General features: G+C 35.2%; 1 protein-coding gene across 1 annotated transcript in view; it reads right to left on the bottom strand.

Annotated features, from left to right (window-relative positions):
• Window positions 1–3,094: 3,094 nt before the first annotated feature.
• Window positions 3,095–19,039, bottom strand: part of si:dkey-238i5.2 (uncharacterized) — a 36,974-nt gene continuing 21,029 nt past the window's right edge. Inside the window, exons 8-18 of the mRNA XM_056468160.1 lie at window positions 18,661–18,791; window positions 18,449–18,527; window positions 18,078–18,356; window positions 17,803–17,934; window positions 17,319–17,471; window positions 16,087–16,304; window positions 13,619–13,787; window positions 13,360–13,485; window positions 10,906–11,619; window positions 6,706–7,903; window positions 3,095–3,658 (exon numbers count right to left, since the gene is read on the bottom strand). Of these exons, the coding sequence (XP_056324135.1) occupies window positions 3,603–3,658; window positions 6,706–7,903; window positions 10,906–11,619; window positions 13,360–13,485; window positions 13,619–13,787; window positions 16,087–16,304; window positions 17,319–17,471; window positions 17,803–17,934; window positions 18,078–18,356; window positions 18,449–18,527; window positions 18,661–18,791 (3,255 nt within the window). The 3' untranslated portion in view covers window positions 3,095–3,602. The remainder of the gene's footprint in view (window positions 3,659–6,705; window positions 7,904–10,905; window positions 11,620–13,359; window positions 13,486–13,618; window positions 13,788–16,086; window positions 16,305–17,318; window positions 17,472–17,802; window positions 17,935–18,077; window positions 18,357–18,448; window positions 18,528–18,660; window positions 18,792–19,039) is intronic.

The following is a 19,039-nucleotide window of genomic DNA, read 5'->3' as shown; positions in this document are numbered from 1 at the left end:
ATAGTTGGCCATCTAACCTGTCAATCATACTCTTTAAAGGGGCTGCTCGGGACATTTGTGCGACTCATTTATGTCTCATGTCTCATGCACATATCGTGTAGAAGATTACTTAAAAATATATATATTGAATGCAGAATTCTGTTGTAAATGTCCACTTTAATGTGTGTGTGTTTGTAATACTCGTTAATTTAATCTAAGAAATTGCCTCAGGGTAATTTACAAGAGCATAAACACATTATGACCATTAGATGAAAATTAAACGTGAAAGGGTGAATAAACAAGTGACATTCTTTGGTTTGGTCACACTACATCCTGGTGGTCATTTAAAAAGCTTTTAAAATCTGCTATGGATGAGGCATATTTGCCCTCAAAGCAGTTTTTATCGTGCTTTCACCCATGAAAAAACACATAATTCGCATTTTCTAGTGAGTAAACACATTTAGTGCTATAAATAATTTTAATGAGATTTTTTTAAATGTATTTGTTGCCTAGAAGCAACATTATGCAACAGTGGAATGGATGTGATTATAATCAGTGGTGTAAAGTAACATTACAAATACTCCAGTTACTGTAATTTGCTAAGTAGTTTTAAAAATGTGTACTTTTACTTCCCTTGAGTACATTTTTAGTGCCATTCGGTACTTTTACTCTATTATTTTCCTTCAATCTGCAGTCACTACGGTGATTGGCTAAAGTAGAAAAATCAGTCCTGTGATTGTCCAATCAAATTGCACATAGAAAGTAAATCGCATCATACTGAACAAGCTCAAGACATGGGCGCTTTCTAAAAGCAGCAAATCTTTTAGAAGCATTAAATTGTCCAGGAAGATGTCCAAAATTTTTACACACAATGACCCAGAGACTTTTTAGACTGCATGTCACTGATGAGAAAACTAAGGATGGCAACTGTATGATGACTGAATCCTCAAACAGCCTTAGACAGTCACTAAATAGCCTGAACAGGGAATAGAAGGAGCGAATGAAGGAAGGATCAAACTAATGAAGGAAAGAAGGACCAAATGAATGAAGGAAGGATTCAAAGAAGGACTGAACAAACGAGGGTAGGAATGAACGAAAGAACAATTGAATGAATGAATGAATGAATGAATGAACAAAAGACCTAATGAAGGAAGGAACAAAATATGAACAAACAAACCAAATGAATAAGGGAAGGATTCAAGGAAGGACTGAACAAACTAAGGAAGAAAGGAAGGAACAAACAAATGAATGAATGAACAAAGGACCTAATGAAGGAAAGAACAAAAATATGAATGAGTGAAGGAATGAAGGGAGGACCAAAGGACGGACCAAATGAATGAAGGAAGGATTTAAGGAAGAACTGAAAAACCTAAGGAAGTAAGGAAGGAAAGAAGGAACGAACGAATGAATGAACAAAGGACCTAATGAAGAAACAAACATATGAAAGAACGAACGAACGAACAAAAGAACGAATAAATGAGCGAACGAATGAGAGGAGGGACGATGGACAGACCAGATGAATGTAGGAAGGATTCAAGGAAGGACTGAACAAACTAAGTAGGGAAGGAAGGAACAAACAAATGAATGAATGAACAAAGGACCTAATGAAGGAAAGAACAAAGTATGAACGAATGAACGAACGATTGAATGAGTGAACGAATGAAGGAAGGAATGAAGGAAGAAACAAATGAATGAAAGAAGGAATGAACAAACAAATGAATAAGGGAAGGACTGAAGAAACTAACGAAGGAAGGAATGAATGAATGAATCAATCAATCAATCAATGAACAAAGGACCTAATGAAGGAAGGAACAAAAATATGAACGAATAAACAAACGAATGAATGAGCAAACGAATGAAGGGAGGAATGAAGGAAGGAACAAAGAAGAATGAATAAAGGAAGGACAGAACAAACTAAGGAAGGAAGGAATGAATTAATCAATCAATCAATGAATGAACAAAGGACCTAATGAAGAAAGAAACAAAAATATGAACGAACGAATGAGTGAACGAATGAAGGGAGGAACAAAGGAAGGAACAATGAAATTAAGGAAGGAACAAACGAATTAATAAAGGAAGGAATGAACAAACTAAGGAAGGAAGGATTGAATGAACGAAGGACCTAATGAAGGAACAAAAATATAAACAAATGAGTGAACGAATGAAGGGAGAAACAGAGGAAGGAACAAATGAATGAAGGAAGGAACGAACAAACGAATAAATAAAGGAAGGACAGAACATACAAACAATCGAAGGAGGTTTGGATAAGCGAACTAATATAGGAAGATCACTAAATGCACTACAGAATGTTACGTTTACACATCACTGCTCAAACTGCATGTAAACACATCAACCTTTCACAGTGTAATATTCACTACTCACTGCTCTAGAGTACTTTCAAAAGGTCTACTTTTTACTCATATTTTGGGTAATATTTACAACAGATACATTTACTCTACTTTCACTACATTTTTGGCCAAGTAATGCTACTTTTACTTGAGTATGATTTTTCAGTACTCTTTCCACCACTGATTATAATGGATATGAGTTTGTGTATTTATTCAATTCCGTACTTTAGTGTTTACTTAACAAGTACGTATGTCAATGAAAATAGGAAGTAATACTACAGTAAAATCTTAACAGCAGTGTGTAATGTAGCATAACTGTTTACTATGATTACATTTTTATATCTTATGTTTACTATAATTACAATTTCAAATTTCATTTCACAACAAATATTTACACAAAAGCCTTTGAAAGATTTATTTTCCATTTGTTCACAGTCTTCTTTATATATATCTTAAAAAATTGTCAATAAGTTGACTTATGATCACACATAAGCCTCATATTATTGGTATGGACAATCAAGCTCTAGTAAAATGTCAAGCTATTTTTAGCCCTTATGGGATCTACCCCGTGACACGTGTGTCATCATATAGCCTGGCAAGAGTCATGTTTCCAAGAGTGTAAAGTGCTTTTTTACTGACCTAAATTTACATTATCTTTACATTAAAGCAGTCTGTCAGCATATAAATCACACAGACACTGACACACTTTAGTATTGTACAATACATATACTAAAAGATGTGAGAATAACAGCACATTATCACACAAATGCATGAATAATCCTTTTAATGGCATAAATGTTCCATGATAGTGATGTACAAAGTGTTTTCTCAGATGTACTGTGATAGTTTGGTAATAAATGTGAGTGTAATTCTTATGCAGGCCTTTTCTTGTTATTATTTGCACTGTGCTTCAGCAGGATGAGATCTATGGGGCAGCTGATTGTGTTGTTTGGCTGTAAATGGGTGTGCACAGATGTGCCTTTTTATTGTACACGTTGACCCTTCCTCTGTGTTTGTTAATGTGGGACAAGCGCGCCATCTGGAGGTGACCATTAACAATTTCTAATTTATTTCCTTGCGTTTTGCATTACATGTTTCAACCTTTAAATGTTAGTTGATACATAGAAGAATATAACCAAACTTCAATAATACACGTACAGCTTATTAAATGTACAGCAGACAAAATGGTGAGGTGTCCAAAACCAACCCATTCATGAAATAATCTTGCCAAAAAAGAAAATGTGACATGGTTACATGTTCAAAACAGCCATCTCATCATCCATGGAGAGGGTGGGAGACCTGTCCCGCCGTGCTGGCTTTGATTGATAGCTCTGCAATTAAAAAAAGCAATTAACCTGCATTAAAAAACGAGACGTAATTGTTTTTCATTATAAATCTGCATGTGTCATATCTTATACTCCGTCAAATACTCATTTTTAAGCACATTTTCTAAGTCTAAAGGGAAATACTGGCCTAATTCTGAAAGCTGTGTTTGGGGCCCAACACAGCTGTCAAACATGGCGATCAATTTCCCAGTGATTCCCATGAGGTACTGTCTTTATTACAGCCTTGAGTATTTGTCGGTGTAATAAAGGCCGTGTCATTTCATGATTAAAAACTGGAGCATAAAAAATATCCAGTGCAATTACAGACTTGCAGTCTTTTTCATTCTTTTCATCAGGTGTCTCCTTAATAAAATGCATACAATTCCAGCAGAGCTTCTATTTGCATACCCTGGCGCTTCTGTTGGAGTATTCACGTATTATGTTATATTAGATACATTATATATCTCATAGGTTGTAAATTTTCAAAAATGAAAACATTGCTCAGTGGAGCACTGAAGAATCATCCAAACAGTTTCCCCCTCATTTGCACATGCCCAACAGATGGAGCTATTTGCTAATCTCATCATACTTTGGCAGGTCACATAGTCTGGCCACTAATATGAATATGGCACCAGTTAACCATATGACGGTCAATGTTGCCAAAGAACAGCACAACTCCATTGTTTCATAATTTATTCACTATTTATGTTCACCAAAGGATGCATTTACATAATAAAAATCTGTAAAAACTGAAATATCATTACAATTGAAAATAACTGCTTTATATTTTAGTTTATTTTAAAAAGTAATTTATTTCTGTGATGGCAAAGATGAATTTTCAACATCATTAAATCTGTCTTCAGTGTCACATGATCCTTCAGAAATCATTCTAATAGGCTGATACGCCACTGGAAAAATTATATTATTGTATTATACAGAGATGCCCAAACAGGGCCTGCAGGCCAAAGTTGGAGGGGGGTAACCTATGATTTGGCCCGCCATCCTATTTGAAAAGAGAGAGAATGATGGTGAAGGTTAGGACGAATGCCTTTAACATAGATCGTCATTTCTAATTTAGCATAACCTTTAAATGTTGAGCTACAAAAAAGAAAACTGAAATGAAATCTGTTAATCAAATATAGTGAATGATTTAGATTTTTTTTAAATGTAAATATTGTCACTTGACAAATAGAGGACAATGCAAAAGGCCAGCAAATTAAGGCAAAGGCTCCATGTTATAAACGGGATTGTTTATGGTTTAATAGTAAAATGTATTATAAAATAAAAAAAATACAGATAATTATTAATATGATTAAAGTATTGTTTATATTTGTTTTTACATATTAATAAATTAGGAAATCACCATGGCAACTTTAATATAATACAGTTTGTTATATTTACCTTAAGCCCACCACCCTCAATCAGGTCTGGTTTTTCAATCACCCCTGTGTTACTATGATATACTGTTATATTATTATGTTATATTTATCAGTGATGAAAAAAATTGCTCAATATCTTTTGTGAAAACTTACACACTTTATCAGGATTCATTCATGAATAGAAAGACCACCATTTATGTGAAATAGTTTGTACCACTGTAAACCCCTTTACTGTCACTTAATCAGTTTAATTTGTTAAACAAAAGCATTGATTTATTTGTTAAAAAATATTGATCCTTAACATTTGGCATTATACAGGTTCAAATTCTAAATTGTAATTTTCATAAACAATAATACAACAAACTATCATAACCAAGCCAAGCACAAAAGAAGCAAAAGTACAGCAGAGGCAATCACTCCAACTGCAGTGTTCAGTAATTAAAGACATTTTGTGATGTTTTCAGTCAAAATGGCTGAAAAAAAAATCATAAAAGCAACAGTAGTAATAAGATTTGTTGGTTCATTCCTTTTTACCAATAGGTGGCGATGTTGTCAAGTAGATGTGGTTTGGTCAGTTTGTGTGTCAAGTAAAATAGGCTACATCTCTTTGTGATTATACGTAAATAACTCAAGATTGTTTCACAACACTAGATAAAAAAAACCTATAGAGGACAAAACCTGCAAAAACAATAAATGAATGAATAAATAAATAAACAAATATATAAATAAATGAGTAAATAAATCCATAAATGCTTGCATAAAAAACAATAAATAAATAAATATGCAAATTAATAAATACAGTAAATGTATATAAAAATCCACAAATTCCTGCATAAATAAATATATAAATAAATAATAGTGTAATAAACGTAAACTTAATAAACTTTCAGTTTAGCATTTTCTTTTTCCCCCAACATTCGTGTAATTTATTTATTTATTTACCTGCCCGCACTATTAATTATTTATATATTTATTCATGCAGGAATTTGTGGATTTTATTTATTTATTTATTTATTTGCATGTTTGTTTATTTATTGTTTTATTTATGCAGTAATTTATGGTTTTATTTACTCATTTACTTATATATTTGCGCACTTATTTATTTATTGTTTTGCAACTTTCGTCCTTCATAATAACCTTCCTTTAAAGATACCAGACAAAACCTGGATATTTTAATTTATTTCTGTGATGGGAATGTTGAAATTTCAACATTAATCCTGTCTTCAGTGTCACGTGATCCTTCAGAAATCATTCTAATAGGCTGATATGGCACTAGAAAAATAGGTATTGTTATCAATAATGAAAACATTTGCTTAATGTCTTTGAGTGGAAACTTTCAAGTTTATGTGGTGTGGTCAGTTTGTGTGTGAAGTAAAATACATCTCTTTGCGTTTATATGTAAATTGCTCAAGATTGTTTCACAATAATAGATAAAAAAAAGTAACCTTCCTTCAAAGATAACAGACAATACCTGGACAAAAGTAAATATGTTTCCTTTTTACCCTTTTATCAAGTAAAAAGGGACTATATTTCTTAACATTCCTGTTAGCAGTTCTATAGACTGCCATAGAGCACGGGACGAAGTCTAATAGAAACACTTTTATGCCTTGACATTTAAATATATCACTAATTCAATGTCAGTAATGAACCTTTATGTTGAGAATCCCCTCCTACCTGTTTTTTCATCGTGCACAGTTTTCTCAGCATAGTTTGAATGGAGATTTCCTACTCTTCCTCTCCAGATATCTTCCAGTTCCTCTTCCTCTTGCTGGAATAGCCAGTGTCCAGGCTGAAGAAGCTCCTCCATGCAGATGTCCGCTTTCTCCGTATCAATAACACACACTGCACAGTCTTGTACACCACAGTTTATAATACGCCCACTCTTACTGGAGCTCAGGCCATTGGGATTTACCTTCATGTATTTGGACGAGTGGAATAAATGGCCATTCAGGTCTTTTATTTTGGTGTAAACGCTAAAACAGTTGTGATCAAACGATGAGGGACACAGAGTCCTGCATTGTGTGACTGAATTGGAGCCATTGATCACTGGAGGAGAAACTATATGTTGAGTAGAAGGTGGAAGATCTAGTTCTTCACCTTCAACTGATTTGAAAACCTTCGAGACTGTGCTTTCATGACTTTTGCTCAACTGTTGGGTCTGTACTACTTCTGTATTTTCCAAATCTTCGATATTTACTGTATGGAGGGTTGGTTCAGTTTGTTTCATATGAGTCACTGGTTCAATCTCATGTTCTGACTGTAGAGACTGAGTTGTTTGGTCATCATAATTATGGACAGGTTCAATCTCACTTTTATTTTCCATGTCTAAGACATTTCTGTCGAACCGCTTGGGAAGACTGAAACTAAGAGTGGATCCTAGAGACAAATAAGAGCAGATGTTTTTAACTGCTCCACTTGAAGTCTTGATAGCATTAGGCAAATAGTCTTCTGGAAAAGGATTGGATTTGTTGTCGATGACAGAATCCACTGGTAACATGTTTCGTTTAATAAAAACCTGAAGTTTGGAGGTTGACTGACTTTCTTGCGCTCTCTGTTTTCCTTCAGGCCAAGTGTTACACCTTCGCCTGAAAATGCTTGGAGGTTTGCCAGACCCTTCCAATCCAAGCGTAGAGTTCCTCCGCAGATCTTTTTCTTTACTTTTGATCGGCTCTTTCAGCTTGAACAAAGAACATGCCTTGAATCTGTTGTGACTGGAAACTGTTCCTCCCTCAGGTGTGAGATTTTGCGAAAGGAAGGAGGACGAATGATCTGAGGCTGTAAAGTCCTGACCTTCTGCACGTGGTGGGGATATGACCTCTGATACTCGGCCTGGGGGTCTGTAACTATCCGAGACATGCAAATATGTGAACACCTGCCAAAGAAAGGAGAATGCAAACTTTTTAGATGAGTTAAGATGCAACTTACAATTTCATAAAACACAAACCCACAACCAGGCGTCTGTAACATGATGGTGGCTGAACTAATCCTGGATTACAAGATTAGTTTTGAATTGACTTTGAATTTTGCAATTAGGCTTTTTACTAATAACATGGTGTTGATTATCAGCCTTCTCTGATAACTCAGTCTTTGATCCTGATTCCTGAGTTCATGAGTACATGCACGTGAAGTCGGGACATCAGTAACAAGTAACGCCTCTTAACCATTCACCCTTGTGTATCACTATGTCCTCACACTCAGCGACAAGCAGAGACACTCTACAGTCTGAATAATACTGCTGCTGTTGGGCAACATAATGTACTTTTGAGGCTTTTTTTAGTCGAGAATGTAGTTGTTTAGATAGCAACTATGCAGTTTTTTTCATAAGGATAGTGCATATTTTAAATATTTATCATTTCTGAGAGACAGCGCGTCAGTGGCCATTAGCTTGTCATTGAGCAGAGCAAAGACGGTTGATGTTGTCCATCCACAAGATGGCGACAGAGACCGCATAATAAGCCCTTAGAGGAGAAAAACTCAGCGTAAATTTAAACTACAGCTGATCAAAACATTATAAAACTGATAAGTGACTTGCTGAGTCGATCTCTCTCTTTAGTATGTTGCAGTGCTGTATTTATACCATAGTAATTGTAGTGTGTTGAGTGTGAGATGGGACTCACATATCAGGAATGTGTGTATATACCACTCTTTGTATAACCCTGAGTTACTTTTTGGTTGGCCATCTGTTTGTTTCTAATGAGTCTCCAGTTTTCATTTCTGCAGACTAGTTCAGTAAACAGAAAGAAAGAAGAAATGCCCACATGTGTTTAGCATTTTTCCTTATCACAAACACAACAGTAATCATGTGGTGATTGTGCTACTTTAGCTTTTTGTGAGTTAATTATTGTGATCTCCTGATTGCAACAGAGAAATACTGGGAAATGTCGGTAGACTGATGGCATTTCATGCTGTTCAGTCTTATAATCTTGAAATGTCAGCAAAATCACCTGTTTTGTCATTACTTCAGACATTATGCCAGAGAATCATTCAAATACTAACTCTAAAGTGACGTTGGTGAAGTAGCAACGGTTTCTACTGTTCTAATGTCAGCTGCAGATGTGAATGAATAGTTCCTCATACACTGTACGAGTGTGATATTGCTCATATTTACAGTTAAAGTCAGAATTATTAGCCCCCCTTTTGAATTGTTTTTTCTTTCTTATATATTTCCCAAATGATGTTTAACAGAGCAAGGACATTTTCACAGTATGTCTGATAATATTTTTTCTTCTGGAGAAAGTCTTATTTGTTTTATTTTGGCTAGAATAAAAGCAGTTTTTAATTTTTTTAAAACCATTTTAAGGTCAAAATTATTAGCCCCTTTAAGCTATATTTTTTCGATAGTCTACAGAACAAACCATTGTTGTACAATAACTTGCCTAATTACCCTATCCTGCCTAGTTAACCTAATTAACCTAGTTAAGCCATTAAATGTCACTTTAAACTGTATAAAAGTGTCTTGAAAAATATCTAGTAAAATATTATTTACTGTCATCATGGCAAAGATAAAATAAATCAGTTATTAGAAATCAGTTATTAAAACTATTATGTTTAGATCTTCTCCCTGTTAAACAAAAATTGTGGAAAAAATAAACAGGGGGCCTAACAACTCTAATAATTCTGACTTCTATGTATAAAACATTAATTCAGCAGGGAGAAAAGAAGATTTCATTCCACTGTGGTGACCATCAGGGACTAAGCTAAAGGCAGTGTGTGAAAAGAGGAATCCATGAAACAGAATATCTAAAAGAAAACAGCTCGCTTTATTAGTGCGAGTGAAGTTTTAAAGTTAATTTGAATAGTTCATACTGTAATTTGTAGGTAAAAAGAGAGTCAAAAATATAAGCTCACAATGTAAAAAAATGCAGGGTTCCTCACAATTCATTCATGCTGTCTTAACATAAGTTAACGAATTTAAGTAGTTTGAACATAAAACAATAAAGTTGCCCCAAAACAGCTGCAAAATTGTGTTATTTCAGCTCATTTCAGCTCAAATTCTAAAAGTAATTTGAACAAGCAGCGAAAGTCTTTTTTGAGTGCATATATAATCTTTTTAAAGCTTTATCTTTTGATTAAAGTATACATTTATATAAATATAAATCTGTGAATTCTTATGTGATTAAACTAAAGCAATATTTATTAAACTATAATTATGGATTACAGATATAATAATTACATAAATCTTTTAAAATAGTGATAATAAATCATCTTCATTAAAGTCAGACAATTTTGTCTTTTTATAAGTCATATAGTGATCTTAATTTGACCTTAATGACCTGAAGGAACATTTTTGTAGCATCAGAGATGTGTCACTTTGCTCACAGTTGATTGGTGGAGTCCCAGATTGTGATCGCTAAACCAAAACATAACCTGCCCTTGAGCAGGTAAGTCATGTTACAATGGCAACAAAGAGTGATTGAAGTCAAGATGCCTTCATGGTACCTAAACTAAACAGTTGGTGCAAAATTAAACTCAAACTTAACTTGCTAGCCAGCTAATCCGGCTTCATGGTACAGGCTCCAGTTGATAACAGCCCACACGCAGTTGTAATCGAAAAAAATTGTATGGCTCTTGAATGCGTACATACACAGCTGTGATGGCAATAGCCATAGCATGACTAATATGATTGCATGCCAAGTTAATAAATCCTATATGGCATGTGTAGGCTTCACAGTGCATTATTTCGATGCACACCACCAGGAGGCATTTCAAAGCCACGCCATGGAAAATTAATCATGAGGTCATTGTTTTACCACATGGGACAGGATGTACAGAGCAGGGAGAATAATAAGCACATGCATGTCTGGTTTGTGTGCAAGCTTTGAGCTCAGATTGGAATGTGTCTGAAGTTAACACACTTTCTGAAGTCTTACTTACTCTGTGAGTGACTTCAGCTGCCACTTCGTGCCGCAGGTGCTCGTCACTTTGGTTTGTTTCAAGATTGTCGTGTGCAGATTTTCCAGTAGATTCTTGGTTGTTGCTTGGTGATTGAGGGTTTTGGGTTGGATGTATGACTGATACGGGATCAGTGTCTGGTGATAACTGCAGATTAGATCGGATGACGGACTGCAAATTCTCTGTTAGGTGGTTACAAAATGATGATTCAGTGTTACTTAGTCTTAATGTTTTCTGTTTGCTTGGTGACCGGACTGGTTTCCCTTGGTTTTTGTTTTGCTCAGGATTCCCACAAGATGTCATTTGTTTTGTCTCTTTAGTCATGACTGATTCATTCAGCCATTTGGCCTGAAGCAATTCTTGTAACGGTTGTATTTGCATTGCGTTTTTGTCCTGTGGTTGATGTATGTCTGTCTGGACACTGCTTGTTTGCTCTTCCTGTATTTCGTTGTTGTTGTTGGGTGACCATTGCTTTGTCACTTGGTTGATGCCTGAAGACTGTTCATCAAAGCTCAAAATGAGACAGATGCTTGAGCCTAGGGATGTCTTTGAAAGACAGGCCTCTTGACTAACCACACTGGACGCATCATGCTTTCCAATCTGCTGCTCCAAGTTGTTTTGAGATGGCCGTGTTTCAATAGTACTTCCTTTGACCTCTCCATTTAAAAAGCAGACAGGATTTTTGAAAGGAATAGCCTAAACAAGGAAACACAGAAACACATAAAAGTATTTTACATAAATTCTAATTTGTTTTAAATAATAACTATATAAAGCTTAATTTGTAATTCTTAAATTTTGAATTTATTCAAGACAAAAACATTTCATTTATAATTGGGATTTTTTGCACACATCAATTAAAAAAATACATGATTCTGATTGGTCAGTTAAAGAATTTTGCTGTAATATATATATATATATATATATATATATATATATATATATATATATATATATATATATATATATATATATATATATATATATATATATATATATATATATATATACACACACACTAGACTATTACTACCTGATAGTCTTGTCATCTATCCAAGTTTTAGGGGCAACAAATAATAACTTGACTTCTAGTTGATCATTTGGTATCAGAAGTGGTTTATATGAAATGCAAAGGCCTCTAGATTACGCTTATATTACCAAAATAAAATATGATCATGCCTTGATCTTTAATTATTTAATTAGGACAGTAAGGTCTGACTTTGCTTAGACTAAAGTCTTGTCACTTAACTGAAATAATGTACAGTATAGAATATAAAGTCATGGTGCAGAGGAAGAAGAATTAATATGGTGTATGACTCCCATGAGCTTGGAGGACTGCATCTATACATCTCTGCAATGACTCAAATAACTTATTAGCAAAGTCAGCTGGAATAGCAAAGAAAGCATTCTTGCAGGACTCCAAAAGTTCATCAAGATTCTTTGGATTCATCTTCAATGTCTCCTCCTTCATCTTACCCTAGACATGGTCAATAAGTCTGGTGACTAGGCTGGCTAATCCTGGAGCACCTTGATATTCCTTGCTTTCAGGAACTTTGATGTGGAGGCTGAGGTATGAGTAGGAGCGCTATCCTGCTGAAGAATTTGCCCTCTCCTGTGGTTTGTAATGTAATGGGCAGCACAAACGTCTTGATACCTCAGGCTGTTGATGTTGCCATCCACTCTGCAGCTCTCTCGAACACCCCCATACTGAATGTAACTTCAAACCATGATTTTTCCTTTACCAAACTTGACTGATTTCTATGAGAATCTTGAGTCCATGCGGGTTCCAGGTTTCTTCTGCAGTATTTGTGATGATTGGGATGTAGCTCAACAGATGATTCATCTGAAAAATCTACCATCTGCCACTTTTCCAAATGATCAACTAGAAGTCAAGTTATTATTTGTTGCTCTTACAACTAGGATCGACGACAAGACTTTTGTTAGTTAACAGTGTCCCACAGTTTGTGAATTATAGGTGTTTTTCATTTATTTTTGCTTTCAAACGGCATTATGGGGGTTTGATCTCTGCTCTCTTTTAATGATTTTAACGTTTAATGAAAGGACATTTATAGATATTTTATAAGTAGTTTGATGGAATATATTGTCTGGGTTGGTCATGTAAAAAATGGTAGCTGAGCTGTCAGAAGTTTTCCTGTTTTTTTTTTCATTAAATATTTCTTAAACAATTTATTTTTCACTTTGCTAAGCTTTAGAGAAAAACTTTCAATATCAAAAGCTGTTAGACCATAAATCAAGGTCCTGTGATGTAGTTTGAAAATGAGAATAAACAGACAATTGAACACCATTGAATAATATAGACAATTGCAGACAATTATCAATTAATAGATTTTTTTACATTGTTATCACATGACTATACATTATCTATTATATTTACTTGAAATTATATAATTTTTAAATGATGTCAAAAAATCTAGAAACCTGCTGTTGAACAGGTTCATTAGTTTGCTCTCCTCTCTCATCCTGGTCAAGCTGCTCTTTTTGAGTGTGCCAGTTCACCTGGATCCATCCCAGCATGCTTTGCAACTCATCTGTTCTCTCCTTGATCTAGAGACAGGAAGATTACAATAAAGAAAACATCATAACAAACATTCTGCAGATGGACGATGCATATTTAGACAGCTGATATTGCTTTTAGATGACTATGCGGCAACTGTGAGTAAATCAATCACACACTCACAATGTCTTTAAACTGATTCTCATCTTGCATAAGCCGTTGACCAGCTGCAGCCAGTCTGCTAAACTCAGCCAGCTTTGTTTCAATGCTGCGATCAATCTCTGCAACTTCACTCTCTCTCCAAGCAGAACTGCCAGCAAGAATACAAGATCTGGTGTTCTCTGTCCAGGCACTAAAGGACACAGAAAAAGAGCCCATATTAGAATATCACATTAGTCCTAAACTAATACAGAACAATTTAACAAAACCACACACAGGAACACATGTCCTGCTAAAGTAACAAATCCCTGCTGAAAAAAAACAGAAACCATCACAAGGTACTACAAATACCATTAAAAACCATCAAATTCTATCCATCAAAACCAGTCTAAGGTGTTTTGGAAATTATTCCATTTGGATTCACTGGTTTTACAATACCACCGATACCGCCAATAAAAAATACCCATAGAGACCCCTTAGAGTTTCTGGGTCATTATCACTATAAAGTGCCTTAAAGACGTCAGAATTGTCAAATAAAAGTTTTAATTTTATGATTTAACCACATAGTTGTTGTATTAATTAGACCTAAGGCTGTTAGAAATTAATATTGGTCAAGCTCCAGCACTTTTTTATAAATAAACTGCAAGCAGACAAACAGCAAACAAACCTTAAATTGTGTCAACCATGTCATGGACAAATACAAAGCAGTGTATTTTAATTGCAGTGTGATTATAAAATGCATATTTACAGAAGAGTAATGTGTCCCTTTACCAACCCAACTTTACAGACTATGAAAAAAGTCTATTAATAATAATGAAATAATGGACAAAACATTTATTTCCCAATAAAATATGCAATCGTTGCATGTTCCATTCAAAATAAAACCCAATATCTAAAATATTTTGTCAAACTTTCAAACAATATTAACTGGCCCTCATTGGCCACAGAATTTTTGTTTTATTTTTATTTTTTTATAAAATTTGTTTATTTTCATAAAAGTTGAACATTACGGTGGAAAACAGGATGACAGGGTGGACATTGGCAGGTATTTTTATTTCAAACAGTTAATGAGCTCCATTATATAGACTTTAAAAATATATCCTTAATATAGACTGAGACAGATTTTGCCAAAAAGTTTGTATTGTCCACTCATCTACTGCATTTACTGTTGTAGTGTGTGTTTAAGTGTTGTAACATAAAAACATTAACTAATTAACCACAAAATTTATTAAATAATTAAACACGGTGGCGCAGTTGGTAGCACGTTCCCCTCTCAGCAAGAAGGTCCCTGGTTCGAGCCTCTACTGGGTCAGTTGTCATTTCTGTGTGGAGTTTGCATGTTCTCCCAGTGTTGGCAAGGGTTTCCTCCGGGTGCTCCGGTTTCCCCCACAGTCCAGATACATGTGGTATAGGTTAATTGGGTATGTGTGTGAATGAGTGTGTATGGATGTTTCCCAGTGATGGGTTGCAGCTGGAAGGGTATCCAATGCGTAAAACATATGCTGGGTAAGTTGGCGGTTCATTATGCTGTGGTGACCCCAGATTAATAAAGGGTCTAAGCCGAAAAGAAAATGAATGAATGAATGAATAAATAAATAAATAAATAAATAATCAATAACAATGCATATGTCAAAGAAGGATTTGTGACAGGGTAGTCAATGACAGGGAGGACATTTTGCCAGGTTAACACAGGTTGTACCTGCAGCTGGTAAAGTGTTTCCCTATTCAAGCTCTTTGTACACAGTTTAAAAGCTATATATTTTTAATACTAATTAATATTTCCATATTACAGGGTGGAGCTTGAAGCTTGACAACATTTAGTTTCAAACACAATATGAGGAAAAATAGGAAACATAAGTGTAGATACTTAATGTGTGCACAGCAGATGTTTTAACCTCTTCTGAAGAAAGGCAAAATGGGCATGGGGATGCCAATGAGTACATCAGAGGGTTTCTTAAAGGTGCATTTACCACATCATGACATGGTGGACAGCAGTTTCAAGGACACGTGCAAAATAATATTAATATGAAAACAAAATAAAAGTCATCAAAATTACTTATTTTATCAAATAACAAGAATATTTTAAAATCTTTTTAATTTTATCTAATTTTCCTACTTTTTAGGCTCATTGAAGTTGACTGAGCAATGTGTGTGACATGGCAAAATCACATCCATTCAATGAAAGAATATAACAAAAATAGACAGAAACATATTTCAAAAACATAATTCTACCTGCATGTGTGTAAAGGTTTAACCAATTATATTAAAACATCAGAGTTTCATTATTTCACATTATGTTCATAAAGGACTGACTCTTGTGGGACATCACAAGGCACTTTTTAGTGATAATGATCCTTCCATTAAAACTAATACAATTTCTATTATAACAATTAAAAACATTACAAATTATATGGCAGTTTAATTTTTGTCATGATTTAGATGATCATTTAGATGAACTATTCAATATTCAAATTAGATAGATTTTATCTTACATCATGCCAAGATAGCTTTCGAAATAATCCTGAATCTGGTGGAATTTCTCCAGGCGTCCTCTGTTCTCAGCCATGTTGCGGCCTACTTCCTCCCAAGCCTGCAGTATCACCTGAACTTCTTCCCTGAGAGGGTCTCTCTGCTCTGGGGGAAGAATTTGTAGCTGGCTGGCTAATTTCTCCATCTCTTTTACCTCTCCCTCAATGATATTATAATGAGCCTTTGTGGGACAAAGAATTTATTAATGAGTATGACAAACATTTAGTGACCAAATATATAGCAGCTAATCACTTTTTTCCTCTAGCCCATGATGCTTTACATTATGGGAGTGTTAAACTGTAAACAATCAGTAAAGTAAAATAAAAACTGGGTACAAAACCAAACATACTTCTCACCCATAACTTGAAACAGAACCCATATAACAAAATTTCCCTGGCCCAGATCTGGCCCACACAATCAGCTTTGCTTGGCCCACATGCCGCAGTGAATTACAGTACATGATTGGACAAATTCTGGCTTTCATACAAGGGCCAAACATGGACCATATCTGGGCCAAGTTTCAACCAAGTTAATAACCCATAACTGGGCCTGAACTGGGCCAGATATGTTGGTGTGTCACGAGTCACGACTGCAATGAGTTTGATAAACCGATGAAGCATTTCGCTTTATGGCCATGCTTTTTCTCGGAGCGTGGCCGTTTTCTCGACCCAATTGGTAGAATTTTTTCTTTACTAAAAAATAATTTAAATGTATTTTAAAAGTGGGTCAAGATAGGCCAAACTTACGTGGCCCACATATTTTTTTTTTACATCTGGGCCAAATACTACATTTGATATCTGGCCCAAGTCTTGTGTGACACTTTAAAGATGGTGCCACCTATGCGAAATCTGGGCCATGTTTGGCCAACATGCTGTATGCCAGTGCCAGGTGAATGCTTGCTGTGCCAGCTTTTTTGCCAAATCTGGGCCAGAATCCTTTGCTCCCTGGGAAGCTGCATTTGGAAAAAGGTGGATATGGGGGCTAATTCAATTTATTGCAGAGGGCAGATTGGACAAATTCTAACCAACAAATCCCTTACGAATAATTTAATACTGTATAATTTTAACAACCTAAATTCTTAAGAAGCAGGGTCCATCTTTAACTATTGCAGTTAAAGTTGATTTACTGAAATTTTTTAAATAGTCATTTATACTATATACATTCAATTAGCAAATCCATGTTTTCATTGTCTGACCTCTAGGTCGTCCTGTTGCTCCTGTAGCCCCTCCAGACCACTGATTTCAGAGTCGCAAAGCATAGCCATATCTGTTTCTGTGTCCAGGATGTCCATACTGAGCTCTGCACAGCGACAAACGTGCTGGTTTGTCCGCAGTGTTAGAGTAGATAGCTGAGGAAAGATTGATCTTTTATTGAAAATATAAAGACAAAAAGTAGCCACAAAGAACTGTTCACTCCTAGTATTAAGATGTGTTTTCAAGACTTTGTTTCCAGTGACTTAAGAGAAACTCGTTCATGCTTTTATCACCAGCAGAGTGGATTACTGTAATGGCCTATAATAATAAAAATATAATTTGTAAAACAATAACCCTTAAAATTAAATGGCATTTGATTTGATTTTAAAACAATTAAATGGCAAAAAAAAACATCATGTATTTTGTTGACAATTTAATTTTGTAAATCTGTATTATTAGGTAACATTAGGAAAATTAATAGTTTACCAATGTTTGTAGCTCATCAGTGGTCTGGTCCTGTTTCTGGAAACATTCTTGATCAGTCTGATGGCTCAATATATCTTCTGCCATTTCTGCAGCCTCAGCCGTTTCTTCCCCATGCAAGAGTTCAGGAACACCCTAAACCACAAAGCAGATTCACAATAATATAAGTGCTCTTGTATTTGTTGTTATGGGCAGTATGAATGTTACTTTTCTCATTTTCATGTTTTCATATAAAATCAATACATGTTCCTAAAACTGCAGTATAAGTTTTTGTTAACCTGACTCATTTGGTGATAACCACTGGGATCCAGAAGTTCGAGAAACTTCTCAAGCATTCCTGAGCCGCTTTCCTCTTCATTTTCTGGGGGATGGTTAGAAAGTGTGAGTTCTGAAACCATATGTGCGGCTTTAAATCCAGTTTGTTCTTTATTTGCTGGTTCGTTCTCATTGTTTTCTCCATATTTCTTTTGGAGAGCATCCCAGAGGACCTCCACCTGGCTTAGGAGCTCCTCTATCTTGTGGTCTTGTGTTGGCTTTGAGCAGTCATGCTCTTCGTTCTTTATTTGATTTTCAACATAGGATAAAAAGAGAGAAGTGAGATCACGCATATATGGCTTTGGTGTATTGTCATGAGAAATCTGTATATTACCATTGCAGTGGATGCTGTCAACTCCTTACTGGGTACGAGAAATCCTTGAGAGCTTGTCTGAGCCATCTGGCTGATACAGCTGGGAAAACAAAAGCTGTTAATCAAACACTGCATCTTTAAATTCACTGTATGAAATGACTTCACGTATTTACAGATCATTTACTTCATTAATCATCCTCAGATTTCACTGTGAAATAAAACACTAATTGCACCTCTTCCTATCTTGTTTTTCAGAAATATGGTCCAGCTTGGAACAGCTGCTCTCTGACAATGAGCCTCGACTGCCTTCAGAGCATTCCTCGACTGGACTCCACGTCCCATGAGCCCACAGACCTTGAGAGCACTGAAGAAATACACGTTCAGGAATAATTACATTTAATAATACATAATTTACAATATCACAGGCATTTTTTGGGTGCAATTAATCTGTGCAAGTTTACTCACTGAAAAAAATGTTTGTTTTGCTAATCTTCAGTCAAATTCGGATCATTTGCTTCCACGTTTTGAGTGACAATGCTTCTGTGTTGACATCAATTTGATGGCTTCAGCCACAATATTCTTAACCATGTCCTACTTAGTTTACTAAAAGGG

The sequence above is a fragment of the Danio aesculapii genome, chromosome 11 (genome assembly GCF_903798145.1).
Source record: "Danio aesculapii chromosome 11, fDanAes4.1, whole genome shotgun sequence".
Classification (NCBI taxonomy): Eukaryota; Metazoa; Chordata; class Actinopteri; order Cypriniformes; family Danionidae; genus Danio; species Danio aesculapii.
Note: the sequence above shows the minus strand (reverse complement) of the source record. Positions and strands in the feature narration are given on the sequence as shown.